Raw genomic sequence first — 17,131 nt, 5'->3', positions numbered from 1 at the left:
TCTAATTAGCATTCCTGTTCCATTATACTGTGAATTATTTTTTTCAAAGCATAGGATATCTTGACTAAGCTCTAATGCACTAGGCAAACACAGACACCAATGAAATAAAATATAAGGTCAAGAAGTTTCTTGGTATTAAGAAACATCCAATTTTTAAGATTACTCACAGCAATATTATGACATTGAACATATTCTAATGACTCCAAGGACAGATGTGATTCTCTTCACAAATAACCATACACATCACTGTACACAAAGAATAATGAATAAATAATATAACAATGTATCAGAGCCTTCCTATAATTATAGTTCTTCAGTTTACTATATTCATTAAACATTTGATTACATCATTAAATTTGCTATCTGATATTCTATCTGCCACAGAACTTCTGTTTTCACCTGAAACAGAGATATCAGCTGATCAAAGCCATATGGGATGAAAAATGAAGCATATTTTATCTGAACAGTAAGGTCTGAGAAGAATAGCTTTTGGATGCTTGAAAGAAAACAGTAATTTGGTAAACTGATTATTTAAATCATTCAAGCAGAACACTATTCCCTTCATTTCGTAGTCCACCCTATTCCAAATGAGCACAGACTCCCCATGGAACAGACTGGGTATAAAAAGATCACATAATATTGCTGTCCTCAGTGCTAAACATAATGATAGTAAACAAATAGTAAAAGGAAAAATATTCATGACAAACATTCAAAAATTCAATTAAAAAGTTGCAAGATTCAAATAAGACAGGAAGAATGTAGAAATATAACAGGAAAAGATACATAATGAAAAATCATAACATGCTTCCAATTACAAACCCTTTGCCCACAGCCACACATTAGAACAGGGACGCTGCTGTACAGTGGAATTTGACTGTTTAAAATTACATAATGACAATATATTAATCATTTTAGAAAGAGAGAAATTAGATAAGTTACCAAACTGGAAAATAAATCTTTGGTCTGGACATAGGAGATTGCTACAGAGCCTGATTAGAAGGGTATACATATATTTAAGGAAATCTAGTATATCAAGATGGTTCTGTAAGTTCACAGAAGATCCGTTGCTTCTTTTACAAATGCTTTGCTAAAAACTAACATCTTTTGGGGACTGGAGAAGAGCTAAAAATGTTATCCAGTTATGATGATGAATGATTGATGCAGTCTTCAGCAGGAATAATAAAAAACAAAATACGGTAGTAACACTAACTAGAAGTTAGTTTGTATTTCCATTAAAATAGTTAACTTCTTTATTCACAATAGCTTAAATCATACCTTACCTATAATCATAGAATCATAGAATGGTAGGGGTTGGAAGGGACCTTTAGAGAGTCCATTTTCTAATTAATGTATTTGAAGTTTGTTATAAAACTTGTACAAGTTTTATACTTGTATTTTTATATATTTGCAGTATAAATAAAGTTTCATCTTACAGCAAGTGTTCTGCAGTTGTAGTAAGTGTCTACATCAACTTCATTCTTTTAGAGCTGTACAAGTTCAGGATGAATGTTCTTACTTATGAGACAATAATTAACTTGAACAGACATGGAGCTCTGCTTTGCCTACTCTGGGTATTTTGTTTCACTATTTCTCAAAAGACTAGACTATATTTTATTTCAAGATAGTGCAATAGTCAAGACCATAGGGTTACAACCTACAAACAAAATGAATATGAAGAGAAACTGCAGGGACAGCTCTCAGGCAGCAAAGGGAACTGATATCCAGTGTTCCAAGTTGTACAGTTTTCAGTCCCTCATGTTTTAAGATGTTACAGTTGCAACAGTTACCTTTCATATCTATTTCTCTTATTTCTTTTGGCCATAATTATGGACTATAACAAAACACAAAATGCTTACTTTGTAACTGCTTTTCATCTTGAAGAACAATCACAGATAAAGCACACAGAACAAATCATATGAAAATTTAAATTCAATTTCATTTATGGTGAACAAACTCACAAAAATTAATTGAATACATTCATATTTGTAAGCCCATATCGAACCACAGTGAGTTTATCATTAAAATATTCATTACATCTTTTGGCAATCAATTATACATTTTATTTAGCTAAATTGAAATTTGATTTCTGTTGTTTTCTAATATTGTAAGTTACTCTATTTTCATATTTGTAGCCAAAGGAATGAGAGTCTCTAATTTTCAGCAAGAGATTAATTTATATCAAAATACACACAAATTAGTATTTCACAAAAAATGCATATTATATCCTGAAGGTATGTTGCAAACTTGTGTTTCTAAGAAGTGGAAACTGGCCAAACAATTTTTAAATCAACATATTTATGCTTTGTGGGAGAAATAATGGAGAAATTCTTTCTTTGCCTAGGTGGCAATATTTGTAGCTTGTTGATAACTGACAGACTCAAAGCTTCTTCACTGTCTATCACTGTAAAAAGCACGTACACTGTGAAGCCAAGACAAACAAAATAATTGCATAGCCTTTGTCCTGACAATACAAGAATGAATACTTAATCAGAAACCGTCACTTAGTCTCCCAAATAGTATAACCAGGAAAATTTAGATGTTTCAACCTGTGAATTATTTAAGGTTACTTTTTCCTTTTCAAACAGTTAGTTTTACCAGAGCAGGAAAAAGTGACAAATCCCTTCAGGCACATCTGTCGAATCTATACTATTTCCAGCTCTGGGCAAGAAAGGGTCAATGATTTAAGCCTTTGGACTGTAAGAGTTCCCAGTAAGTAAAAAATGTATTTCCACAGCAACTGAGGCTGAAAAATCCCTAAACACACACGGGATGCCTTTCAGAGACTAGAGGACCTCAAAAAGTCACCAATTTCAAGATCTGGTAGGTAGATAAGTGAGTCTAGGTTTTGTAACAATTTTTCTTGACTACATTGATAATGCTGTCAACGTTTGCTCAAGATCATAACAAGGATTGTTCCTGTATCTCACTCTGGTTCAGTCCTTACACCATTGGATAGAATGCTTTGTAGTCAGTAAAAAACAAGGGAATATTTCAGATTAGAAATAATGGAATAGCTCATTTCTCCAACAGCTGTGTCATGTCTGTAGTTCAGATATTTGGAAGCTGCATTTGCAACATGTCTGCCTAAAATAGGATGTCTCCTGATTCTCGTTCAGTGATACCTTAATTAAATGTAACATTGATCCTTGGCTCTGCTAAGTATGCAGCTTGCCAGAGGCATTAACGGAAACTGTACTCATGGGACTTCACTGACCAAGTATTGGTTGTTTGACATAGCACTTGTTGTAGTAAGTTTTAAGTTTAAACTTAAAAGTTGTTTTACAGTCACTGCTTCCCCACTTCCCACCTTGCAAAGCCACGAGAGTATGTTGATCCACTTTCTACTTGAAAAACAAAATTTTGAATCAATGAGGGAATGAGTTGTGACTTGGGAAGCAAGATTGTCAAAAGTGGTATTTTTTTCAGTATCTTTTTCCATAGACAAATTGGATACCAAAAGACATAAGTTGGTATTTGCAGGTCAGTCAGATATGTTCTGGGAGTCCATTGGGAGACAAAACTGAGACTCTAGATCAAATGTTTTTGTATACAAGGGTTCAATCTGGATACCTGCCAGGGAGACTCCTGTCCCTGTCAAAAGCAAGTTTTATCTTATTTTCTTGTGTCATCTTTAAAGAAAGAAGGAAAAACAGGAAGAACTTCTCTCCAGTGACAGGAGTAGTACAGTGACAACAAACAGGTGGCAAAAGTTAAGTCAGGCAGTCAGCCTTTTCACATCTAGATTAGTTCCTGCAGTGCACGAAAAGGCAGACTCCAGCCAGCTTGCCCAGAGGCAAAGTAGTGCTTTCTTTTACACACCTACCAGCTCAGTACTCCTGAGAGAATGGGACACAAATACCTAGTATCTGCCAATTCCAGGAGAGTGGTTGAGCCAAAAGCTATGAGAACTCAGTTTCTTTTCATTGGGAAGACACACATAAATCCCATACTATTAAATTAATAATTCTGTGTCTAAACTTAGAAAAAAAGTACTTCCCAAAAACATCTGTGGCTAAGCAGCAGAAACCTATGGAACCATATGTAAGTGCCACTTCACAACTGCCATGCTGGGGAAGATAAAGAGATCACCACAACAGAGCAGGTGAGTACAACTCAAGGGGCACTTACATATGCCCCTGCAAATCTCAAAGTAAGCTTTTTCTTAAGAGGGAAGTACATGTAAGACCCTTTTCAGTATTAAAGACTATTGAACAATATCTAACACATTAAAATATATAAGCATATATAAATAATGTTTTTAAAAATCTAAAGAATTTGGGACTTATATGTTGCTTATTACTCAGACTTTTCATTGATGTCACTTCAAGAGACACTTTAAGTAAACAATAATGATGAACATGTTGGAGAACAGATTGTAAAGTAATTGGTGTGAAGAATCTGCTTCTGTGAACAAGGTCTGAAAATCTGATATAAAAGATTTCATATTCAGGATAAAACAAATCTGAAGCTTTCAGGGTACTGATATATATATATAATCATAAAATAAGCATTGACATAAATGTTTAAGTATTACATTCTGTATTTAACCTGCACATACTTTAATATCTAAGAGTTCTACTTCAGTGAAAGACAATAAAAAATAATTTCTTATTTCATTCCAACCAGCAAGTGACCAAATTCCTCTTTTTTGATAGAAATTGGAAATATTTTATCTGATGCTGAAGAGCTCCTTATGATGTATACCATACATTCATTTCCCCAATTCTGCTATGTCTATAATTGCTACAAACAATTATAACTGGCACAGTAACTTGAGAAACATGAGAAAAATCTTACCGCTATGTTTCCATTGCACCTTTGGGACTGGCAAATACCTCTTATTCTATTGGGAATCAGCACATCATCCCAGCAAGATGGACCCTTCAAAACAAAAACAAAGCTTATAAAGGCTTTAATCCCTACTTGAAGTAAACATACAAAAGTTGGTTTTGTTGCAGCTTTTCCTGTGGTCTTTCCATTCCCCCCCCCACCCTTCAGCTAGACAGTTTTATCATATTTAAGCTGATAAAGTCCAATTCAATTGTATGACAATATTCATCAGTCACTAACGGGACATAAAGTCCCTCCATCGTGAGGTCAGTGTTGTGAACAGGAGCCAAACAGTATGACATTTTTCTGTTTTTTCAAGACAAGGATTGACTTAATTATGATTGAAAAACCCATGAAGGCTCATCTTCTGGTTGAATACTTTCCCTTTGGCCTGCAGCCGATTAAGGGGAAAGAGAAAAAACACAACATTTGGAAGTAGAATACTGGTGTACAACAAACACTAGGTTAGGTAACTTTTCTGTATTCTGTTGTTTAAGTGTTAAATGGCTAACTTTAAACAAATTTGTTACTGTTTTAATAGGGTGCTAATTTTTATCTTGACAATGTTTGCTGTAAACAAATCAAACTTGTAGCCACATAAAGCCTCTACCTACCTACAATGAAATATAATGAAAATGTAAAGTGAGAATTGTTAGTAGATTCCTGTACATTTACATTAGCTTTAAGATTTGTCAGTCATTATTAATAAAAAATAAACAAAAATTTAAAAAAAAAAACAGGAAAAATGGATAGGAAATGCTGAGCAAACTTTGCTACGACTTTTTGAATATAAACAGTTCATTTATGAGTAGATTACAAAACACACAGTAAATTTAAAGATTACAAATCAGCATTATTGTTTCACATCTAAAATAGAGTGGTGAACAGGATAATTTATCAAAGAAGAATATTTATCTGTATGGTATATATAGGAACACTTCTAAAAACAATTCTCAGCACACAAAAAAATTGAAGTGACATTAGCACAAGTCTCTTTCAATATTCTCACACAAATTAATATTTAATGCATAGAAAAAAGAAATCCATCTCAGGAACAGATACAGAGTTTACAGATCCCCATACACACAGTAGAAAAACACAACTAAGAAGGCATTAATAATTAAAATACTTGTTTCTTGGATTACTCTGTTTGGGATAGTGTCACTACTTGGGAATAACAGGAAAAACTAACTCAGAAGGGAAACCGCAGCATTCAAGTGCTTTAACTGGATTATTAAAGTTATTGCCTACTTAAATCAAAGTAATCCAGTACCACTTCTAGATCTCTGTTCTTTTTACTTCTGTACAAGACATTTGTCTGGCATAGTGCAGAAGAAGCTGATGCATTATCAACTAATGTTAGTATTAAACTACAACTACACTGGACCAGGCCCAATTATGCTGAATGACAATATCTTTTAATTTTATCAGTAGTAACAACAATAGGATGAATTTTGGGGTCACCTTTTAAGATCTTATCTATGAAGGAAAGTTAGTGTGCTGTATGGCATATCAAACTTACGCTGCTCTGAGTGCAATAATTTTCTCACATTTCTCATGCATACAAAAATCAGTTTTTGCATGAAGCAGCTTCTTCAAAATAAAGATGCAATCTTCCACTTAGGGAACGCTAAAAGCATATACACATGGAGCTAGCAGCAGTCCCACACCATCAGCAACTACTCAGCTGTTCACTCACACTGTAGGTAACAACTTCCTATTTTTTCCTTCACAAAAACCTTACCCTGTTCAATACTTCTTTACATTAACTCTTATGATTACTATAAAACCCATAAGCAGTCAAATGCATTTAACTCTTTTGATGATTTTAACTAGACCCAGCTTGAAGTCGACAGCACCTCCTCCTTGTTCTAGTAAGTTAGATCACATTCTGAAGGGACAATTTAATCCAGCATGAAAAGTCCAAAATGGACTAGAAGAACATTCTTGGTTTGTGCTTGTATGGTATTGAAGAGTTTGAGGGGAAAAAAGGTAAACAAAACAAAACAGTAAGCAAAAGGTAAAAAATTGACCAAACAAAAAAGCTCCACACTCCATAACTCTAGAAAATTCAATGCTTTACTTTCCAAGTTTGTAAACGTGTTAAAATCTGTTCCCATGTCTGTGCTTGACAGTCTTCAAGGTCATATTTAATTATTAATGATAATGTGATGCACTTCTAAAAGATTTAGCGTGTTTGAGAATTTTACTTTTCCACTTTCAAAAAAACCCCAAAAAACATGTGTCCTTAAAAAAACCTACCCAGTGCTGCATCCAAAATGTTAAATGTTTCTTTGGAAACAGCACTACTAAATGTCACTGCTATAATTGCGTCAAAATAAAATTAGGAATTTTGGCAAGATAAACACTTTGAAAAGCAATTTTTGTTTCATTCTTTCTACAGTCTAAGAAAAGCCTGTCAAGCTGCAAGCCAGCCAATCACTTGTGCTGTTATAACACTGCATGCCGTAGTGTTTGCAATTATTAGCTTGCATTAATCAAGAACACACTGTGAGAAGAACAAAACCTTCTGATTGCAAGATTAAAGCAACTGCCCTTCTACACAGCCAAATGCTTCAGAGAAAGCTATGCATTAAAATGGATGCACTAGGAAATGGCAGCACAGAGAAGCAACATCAGTGAATGGGAAAATCATGTCAAATGTAGTGAAGTATTTCTCAAATAACCAGGTACAGAAATTTTTATGCTTTGGCTGTATGGTAGTTGTTTCTTCACTTCTTGAGGGGGAAAATAAGAAAAAAAGCTGTAAAACGGCATCTTAAACTTGGACTGAAACACTTATGCAACATCTGAAGAAAAGAGAGGATTGAGGTGTGTTCAGTGTCTGAGGGAAGTAATGGAAATCCGTGGACATTCCACCAGTATACTGTATATACTGGTGCCCAATACAGTAGATAGTACACTGTACTCTTAGTGTACTTTCCATTCAGCAAATCGAGAAGTGATTTTGTGCTGTAGAACCACAATTGCATTTTGGTCAACAACTACTTAAAAAATAAATCTCTGAGAAAAGAAATACTATCTAGAGATCTCAGATGACAGATTATTCAAAATGCTGTTGCTGACAGAACTGTTGACCTGTGAAGTCAAGGAAAAGTCAGAAGCAGAGGTCAGCAATAGAAACTAGTGATTCACCAAGGACTTTGAATCACTTAAAAGGATGGAAACTATCCATGTATTCAATGGTTTGTATTTTCTCTGCTTTATATTCTCCCCTAGTGAACCATATGCCGCAGAATATCATTAAAACAAATATTTGTACCTGCTAATATCTACAGGATATACATAAATCATTAAAATGTTGAGCAAATGACCCAACCAAGGGACAAGTATTGATGCAGAAAGATTTTTAAAATAATATAAGAAACAATTTCAGGTACTTGAGAGGCTAATTTTTTTTTTTTTTTTTTAAAATCAGTATACATACCACTAAAATTGTAAGTCTAAGGCAAACCATGCAAGCATTCAGGCTCCTCTGCAATATGGTGGCTATTGACCCATCTACATGATAATATTTGACAAACTAACCTTTGTATGGTGCCCTCTCAGCACAATTTTGTATCTCAAAGCAATAAGAAAAATAAAAGCCTCCCAAAATTAGGATTGTATTAGAATTACTTAATAAAAAAATTATTTCCTTATTGCTACTCTAACAAGGATATCCACACCAAGCTACCACAATTCACTACTTCTGGTCCCAGTACAGACAGAAAACTATTCCCCATAGCAGGGACCAATACCTGTATTCTAACAGTTAACATACAGAAGCAAACACAGCCTAACACAGGCAATGAACATTATAGGAACAGCACATCCCACCGTCAAACACCTAACCCATCTTAGCAGAGATGATACAAACTTTTTGCTGTTATTTTTTTCTACTCTTCCTAATGTAAGTTTGAACTTGCCTTAATAATATGAGCACGTCACTCTAGAAAAAGAGTCTTTAAAAGGGAATACACATTTTCCTACAACACTATAGACATTTTCACTAAATCAGAGCTGCCTCTCTCAGCGTTACCTAAATAAATCTTGTCTGCTTCTCTAAAATCCATCACCTTTGAAGACTTTTATTATTATTATGCTACCTAGACAACCACAGATCACAGAATCTCAAGGAATGGAAGGGACTTTGAAAGATCACCTAGTCCAACTCCCCCTGTCAGAGCAGGGCCACCTAGAGTAGATCACATAGGAACTCATACACGTGGGTTTTGAACGTCCCCAGAGAAGGAGACTCCACAACCCATCTGTGCAGCCTGTTCCAGTGCTCTGTCACCCCCACAGTGAAGAAATTATTTCTGGTATTTCTTTGGAACCTCTCACGTTCCAGCTTGTACCATTGCCCCTCGTCCTATTGTTGAACATCACTGAGAAGAGTCTGACTCCATCTTCCTGACACCTGCCCTTTACATATTTATAAACATTATTGAGATCACCCCTCAGTCTCCTCTTCTTAAAACTAGAGCCCCAACTCCCTCAGCTTTTCATCATAAGGGAGATGCTCCACTCCCTTCACCATCTTGGTGGCCCTGCACTGAACTCTCTCCAGCAGCTCCCTGTACTTCTTGAACTGAGGGTCCCAGAACTGGACCCAATATTCCAGATGTGGTCTCACGAGGGCAGAGTAGATGGGGAGGAGAACCTCTCAACCTACTAACCACAGCCCTGGAGGCTCACAAATGTCTCATAAGAGATAGGTAGGGCTTGAGAAGGGCCAGCAGGTGATAAATCATCAAGGAACAAGGCAAAGTCTAGAGTCTGTGAAAAGGAAAGAACAGCGGTTTTTCTTAGACAGACAATCTGGTGTTGACTAAGTCTGATGTTACTGTTGCTAAAATAATGCATTCATATTTTTTCTCAGCATACCTAACCCAGAAGATTATTTACTCTTCATGTTCCACACTCAGCATTAGAGGGGCACTGCTGAATGCTAGATCATTTCTTCCAAGAATAGTATGAATACAATACATTCAAATAAAAGTCTTCACCCCACTTTATTAGTACAGTAATGGAGTTGAAAGCTTAAGACTTTTAGTACACCCATCCATGTTTTATAAGTTCTTAACAGGTTTAAAAGAGAGCAATATGATCATCTTTTGAAGCACTTACAAAAATATCTGTTATTTAAGTCATACTTAATCAGACTCAGGCAAAGAGATGGCAAGTTTCTAATAGCAAAGACTTTAATTCAAAGGAATTAAATCTATTTGAACCCTAGCGCTCAGGTAAAGCTTCATATTTATTTCAGCATTTTTTACAGTCATGAATACAAAAGAGACCATGTTTATTAAAAATACTTTCTACATTTCTACTAAATGTTCAGATATCATATAGACATTAATATTTTGTTCCTAAGTAAATCTGTGAATAGCAGTATCCAGTTCAACACAAAGTGCACTTTTCAAAATTCCCAAAGCAGGACCTAACAGCACCTATCAACAGCGAGAAAAGGTAAAAAATAGAAGTTATAAAACAGATTACTACTGATTTATTCAGGAAGTGCTTGCTAGCCTTCTACAGATGTTCTGCTTACAATACCTGAAAATGTATTATGTTAGATAATCTACTGGAGGTAAAAACTATCAGTTTGACAAGCTTCATCACCAAAATCCTCTGCTTAGCCACAAAACTTATAACAAATACAGAGGTAGTAAAGCTTACCACAGCTTACACAGACCTGCAAAGGCCACTTCTAAAAGTGAGAGAGTAATTTCTGTTCCAAAACCGTATATTTTTACATTTCTGACAAGACTGATATCAATGGACAAGAGCACAAGTGAAAAGATATATAGATGTAAGAGGCAATCTGTAATTTATTTAACAACAGAGAAGTTCTCTCCTACATTCCACAGTTTAATAAATGAAACTGTGAATGACACGACTCTGCACGTCATACCAGAGTAGCACTCAGAAGTGTCTCCTACTGTACACTTCACTGGAGCTAAAACAAACTAATTTAACATGGATTAACTTTGACATGGAATCTCCTGTACAGTAAGCAGTGCCGTATAGAAAAGACTACTTAATTAGTCTTGATGTTAGTTTTAAAGAGGTTTGTGGAATAGGAGGACTGAAGCTAACTACTTAGTCTACACAGCACATTAAAAAATGCATCAGAAAAAAATCTTTAGGTTATTATTGACTTTGGTCATTAGAGTAACCAATAAAGCACATGGATGGCTTTATTCATAGAAGAAATAATGCTGAAGTAGAGTTAATCACATGTTTTAAGTCTTTGCAGGATTGAACCTACTGGTTTGATTTATAGTAGTACCTTAGAGATGAAATTTTCCTTTTGGAGTGCCCAGCCTAATTAGTAAATTGACAGTTTTATGTCAATAGTTATAACTCTTCCAAAATGAAGTAGCTGGCAACTTGCTGAACTGCTTGCAGTTGTGCAATTAGGAAGACTTCCTGCGTTCACATTATTTCAAGTCTAAGATCAGAGAATCATATCTCTAACTGAAAACGCAAGTATAGTAATTTCCATGATATTTTATTGATCGTGACTTTTTCTTACCACAAGTATCTTTGAAACAACAAAAGAAAATCTGCCTATGTTTAATAAGTTCTGGTCTTTCTTTTGCTGTGTCAGTAAGACACAGATTTGCAAGAATAAGCATAGAATGGTAGGGGTTGGAAGGGACTTTTAGAGATCATCTAGTCTGACTCCCCTGCAGAAGCAGGTCCATCTAGATCAGGTCTCAGAGAAACATGTCCAGGCAAGTCTTGAAGACTCCACACCCTCCCTGGGCAGCCTGTGCCAGGGCTCCGTCACCATCACATTACAATATTTTTTTCTTATATTTAAATAGAACTATTGTGTTCCAGCTTCATCACATTACCCCTTGTCCTGTCACTAGATACCATAGAAAAAAGGAATGCCTCAACCTCCTCACATCCACCACTTATATACTTATAAATATTAATGAGATGCTACTGGTTTCAACTAAATAATGATGGGTCATACAAAGACAACCAAGACAAGGGTCCCCAGAGTAATTTCTTCATCAATCATTTTTTTTCCCAGCATGCATTGTGTTGCCAGAACAAATAATTTTTATAAAATCAGCAAAAAAATAATTCATAATGTGCTCTTGGACTGGTATTTTAGCGGGCCCTCACCACCAAAAAGGGCCAAAAAGAATTAAAATACAACAAATGTAACTGAGAAATGCAAGTGCAAAAGTCCTGCTGTTGCTTTACTGGAGAGGAATGTAACTAAACATCAGTCTTGAAAGACTTACAGAACTATGACAGAAATGGATTTAGCATTTCCCAAAACAATCAACCAAATGCCATTCAAATAGTGTGAGACTAATGACTTCTAATCCTACTCTAGGTGGCCTCCTCTGGCAGGGGAGTTGGACTAGATCTCATGAGGTCCGTTCCACCCCTTAAGATTCTGTGATCTCCATGAATATCTTACTGGATCAGGTTTTGAAGGAGAGTAATTTGGAGAAATAGCTCATTTCTCTGCACCTGACTTGAACTGTTGGTTTAATTATAGAAGCTGATTTGTTTAAGATGAATTATAAGCACAAGCATGAAATTTCCCTGTGCTGTGGTGTCCTGAAAAGCGAGAGATACCCACAAGTTTTAAAAGGCAATTAGGGAATTGCTTGGATAACTCCACTCTGTATCCACCTTGTTTCAGGCTCATCAATGCTTTCCTAGATGTACCTTTTGACTTCCTTCCACACAGTACAGCGAGACACTCTGGTATAAAATGTGTGACCCTATAGTCACAGACTGTATGTCTGAAGACATTTCAAAAGCAGTAGAATGTATAGAGATGGGTTACTTTAAATGGTGATATTATAAAAATATTAAATAATTCATATTAATTTGATGAATAATAATACTAAGCAATAATATATTTTAATTAAATTTAAAGTATTTTTAAAGATTTTTTCATTTTTATTTAGTAAATGACTGAATGTTATTTAAAAACTTCCAATATTCTATCACTACAATGTTGCTCATGGCTCAGTGTAAACCATGGCAACAAACAAAATTGACATGATTAACTAGAAATAATACTATGACTTATTCACAGTTCAGTGCCTATGGCAGTGGTTTAATCAGTATTTTGTTTGTCTATCAGCAGTAGACTTAGCTATAACAATTTAGTTGTAATAATTAAAAGGATCTAGAACTGGTACTTTAATCAGAACATGTAATGTGCTCTACTGAACATCTATATTAACAAATAACAATGTGCAGAACTTCCTCAAACTCATGCACTAGACCATCCATTAAATTCTACATAACTGCTCTTTGTAACTGTGTTCCAACATTCCAGGTCTTAAGTATTTCTCCAAGACACGGTTTCCATGTTAGGTACCACTCGCTCTTCATTATTTTATGCTCTTCATTTACAGTTTTGGTCTACTCTTGTCTAAACAGACACTACATCTACAGAACATCAGTAAATAAGTAAACAAGTAAATAAAACAGTAAATAAGAATTGTAATTTGAGGTAATGGCTTCTCTTCACAAAGATAAAGCACATATAATATTATCACCGCCATAGAGATTGTAGACAAGAAAATGTAGTGGAGTATTTCCTTGTTGCAAAAACCAGAACCACATACTAAACAGTGAACACCTCTAATAAAACCCTAAAGGTTCAGATACACAGAATCCTTCCTGGATGAGAGGAAAACCAAGTAGTCATCTTCATACAGCTTCTTTATTCCAATCTCTCAAGTTAAGGTGCTTTACTTATCTATACTTAGAAGTAAAGAAAAGCTATAGAAGAAATTCACCACTTGGAGTTGTTTTAGCTGGTTTGTGGTTTTTTGATGGGTTTTTTTGGCAGTAAGTTAGAAGAGGATCTAAAATGTCTCTTCTCATGTCTTAATTAAGTTGAAATGCTACTAACTGTCAGAAAGCAGTAAAAAGTTACATTAGAAATAGAACTCCAATATACACCAATAAGAGTGTGTTTTACACATCAGTGAAAATATCCTTCCATTAATTTAACTTGATGAGTTTGAATAATTGTGAATACAATGTCGTTTCAGCAGTGTGCAAACTTGTAGAAAGTATATGAAGAAAACAAACAAAAAATTTGCACTATCGTACCTTCTGATAATTAATTTAGATCTGAAAAAAGTTCAATTTAAACAAGATAAAATAAAGAACACATTCATGCTCTCTGATTCTTGAGCTCTCATTTGATACATTCTTTTGAGATTATTCAAGTGGAAAAATACCTTTTGAAAAGAAGTCTTAATCTCTAGAGTTTTGGTGTTATTACCACACAGACTAAAGATATACATTTATGCACGATAATTATTTGCAAGCATTTAATTACACTATGCAAATATCCATGCACTGTATTGGTCAGAGTCTCATCAGCTATAACTCCTTTGAGACAGTTACACAAGCACAGAACACAATCTGATCACAAACAGGAAAGCAAAAACTGCAGTTTCACTGCAATCAATTTACTGTCTTATAAAAAGAGTTTGTAGTCCAATATCTAATAGATACGGCTCTGGACTGGGATTTGAAAACAAACAAACAAAAAATGCCACCGGGCTTCTATTCAGAGATCACTTGCTTTCTATGTGGCTGTAACATTTTTTTTTTTGACCACCAATTTCAGAATCCATAATACATTTTTTCCCCTTCATATTTCCTTAGAGCTATTGAGAAGTCACCACTTACATTTATATTTAGCATCAATGAAAATTATTACAGAAATTAAAGACTGAAGTATTCCTACATGCTCATTATAGAATTGCTTTCTACTGAAACTAGATGGATTTCTTCTCTACTAAGACCTTAAGTAAAAATAAAAAACCAAAAACCACTCCTTGAACCAGTACTGTCTGTCACTATTAAACTATCAACCAACATAAACCATCAACTCTATACTTCACTTTTATTTCTCTTCAGCAGACTTAAAAGACCGTATTTCCTATTGCACTAGGAAAAAATGCTTGATTTTAAGCTCATAAAAACAAATCGTTGTCTTTTACAATCACAGTTTGCAATTATCTTCTCACCCTTGATGTAAGTAGAGAATTAATCAATTCATGTTGTCACTTTTGTGTAATTATATCATATGACCACAGAAAATACACTATGGAAAATATGCATATGCTAGTGGATGGATGGAGACCTACTATTTTTAAACATTTCCTTGAAAAGCTAGCTCTAGGAGGAAGGGGGAAAAACAAAAAAACCCCAACAACAATCTAACCCCTTAACAGCCCCTTTTCAGCTGTTTTATGTTTTTCATGATAGCAACCCCTGTTAGTTCAAATTGATATGCATACGCCAGCTATATTCAGTCTTGCCTCATTTGTTATAAAAGCAATGACCTTTCAAACACTTTCTTAGTCTTCCTTTAAAAGAAATAACCACAAACAAACATGTGAGTGCTACTGAAGTGGAAAATTAGCCTTTTGAAACAAGTAAACCATCTTCTCTGCCACATTAAGAAAACCAAATGACAACAAAAAGCATGCTGAACCACCTAAGGCTGATTCTACTGTGCAAGCTCCGAAGAAGTCCTTGACACCACTAATGTTTGCCTTGTGCACAGGTCCCAGAGCCAAACCTCCATCTGGAAGAGATTTGAACTACCATCCAGAGGCATTTCAGGATGTGAAGCAAAAGGTTTACAGCATTACAATCCAGTTAATTCTATTGCTTCTAATTCCAGCTGGACTTAAAGTCTTATCTCTGCACTCCAGGCCTTCAGATACAGCCTATCACAGTAACACCAATTCCCAGAGAATTCAACTCCATGACCCAAGTGAGATTAAATCCCTCCAGATAGCCTAAGTAAATGGCTCATAACTCGTTTCTGTCACTTTCACTAATGCCTTTGTACCGTGAAAGAAACCAGCAAAGGTGTAAATATCTACAAGTTATTAAATGCACTTTCCCCCTTGACTCCTATCAGCAATTCCAGTTGTCTGGTTCCTGCTGAGAACATTACAGATATTTACTGGCTGAACTTTCTCTTTAAATATTGTGCTAATCAGCTACTGAATATTTGTACTTCAAACAACCTGAGTGTTGTTATTTTTGGTGAAACACAAAGATAAATAAATAGAGAAACACTAAGGGGAAGAGGAGATGCATGTTTGATGTTAGTTAGACTTGCTTAAGTCAGGTAATTCCACAGGACCCTTCATATTAAATAGTTTCACCCAAAAGAGAGCATATGTAAGCTGAAAGGGATTTTTTTCCATATCTGTTCATCCTGACATACTTAGTTTCTATTGATCAGGACACATTTCTCTTAATGAACTGAAGATGATTAAGAACAACAGGAAGAAAAGAAGAAATGGCTTCTTAAAATATTTCTGAATAATAATGAGAAATTCCTATACAAATCAACGACCAATACAGCACAATCTTAGGAAGTACTCCAGGTGTTGTCAAACAAAGATATCAGTTGTTTGTTTTTTACTTTGCATTCCTTTTCTGTTTGGTTTTCTTTTCCCAAGTAAAAGAAGAGCTTGGAGGGAGAACAAGTAAAAGGGAACAAGAAAGGGTATAAGAACAGAATATCTTCCTAAAGTAGTCCCTAACCTAGGAAGAAAATCTGTTCTAACAGATTTTTAAAAACTGAGGTAGGAAAAAAAAAAAAAAGAAAAAAAAATGTTTAGGTAGTTGGATTTTAGAATTCAACTCTCCTGAAGTTCTATTTGTCCCGAGAACTGCACAGAGACAGGCAAAACACTCACCTGCCAGGAACGTGCCTCCTTTCTTTCCAGGGTAAGAAACAGACCCTAAAGAGCCTTTGAAAGTTGCAGATATCCACCTTCAAACACTGTCATTACACAACACAAAGTTCTCCCTCTATGCTTTTATTAGGAGCTTCCCTTCAAGACTAGGATGAAAAACACTGTGAGTGCTACATAAATAAGTAAGCAGGATCACCACTGATGGTTTATATATCAGATACAGCTGAGTTCCCCAATCAGGAGAGTGACTGTCAGCTGGGGGCAGTGGGTCAGTGTCAGGTCAGTTGCGGGATCTCAAGTGAGGGCTAAGATGAGGCACAGCTGTAGGACAAATTTTGTCCCTATGGGCCAAGGTAACACCTGAACTGCCCCCCATGTTTAATAATCTGTATATTATAACTCATGGGACATAGATCCATAGAAAACTGTACGTTCATCAGCATCCCATCCCACAAATTTTGTTTTACCTGAAGCAAGGTTTGTAGCTCTGAACAGGGTAAGTGATGTTATATATTAACCCAGCTGAGGGTGTGTGGGCTTTATTGGGCTTCAATAAATTATGT

General features: G+C 35.3%; 1 protein-coding gene across 1 annotated transcript in view; it reads right to left on the bottom strand.

Moving 5' to 3' along the window:
• The window catches only part of PRKN (parkin RBR E3 ubiquitin protein ligase), a 710,202-nt gene that overhangs the window by 378,731 nt on the left and 314,340 nt on the right, over positions 1-17,131 (bottom strand). Inside the window, exon 5 of the mRNA XM_061990230.1 lies at positions 4,798-4,881. Coding sequence (XP_061846214.1) covers positions 4,798-4,881 — 84 coding nt within the window. The remainder of the gene's footprint in view (positions 1-4,797; positions 4,882-17,131) is intronic.

This window comes from Colius striatus, chromosome 2, assembly GCF_028858725.1.
Source record: "Colius striatus isolate bColStr4 chromosome 2, bColStr4.1.hap1, whole genome shotgun sequence".
Lineage (NCBI taxonomy): Eukaryota > Metazoa > Chordata > Aves > Coliiformes > Coliidae > Colius > Colius striatus.
Note: the sequence above shows the minus strand (reverse complement) of the source record. Positions and strands in the feature narration are given on the sequence as shown.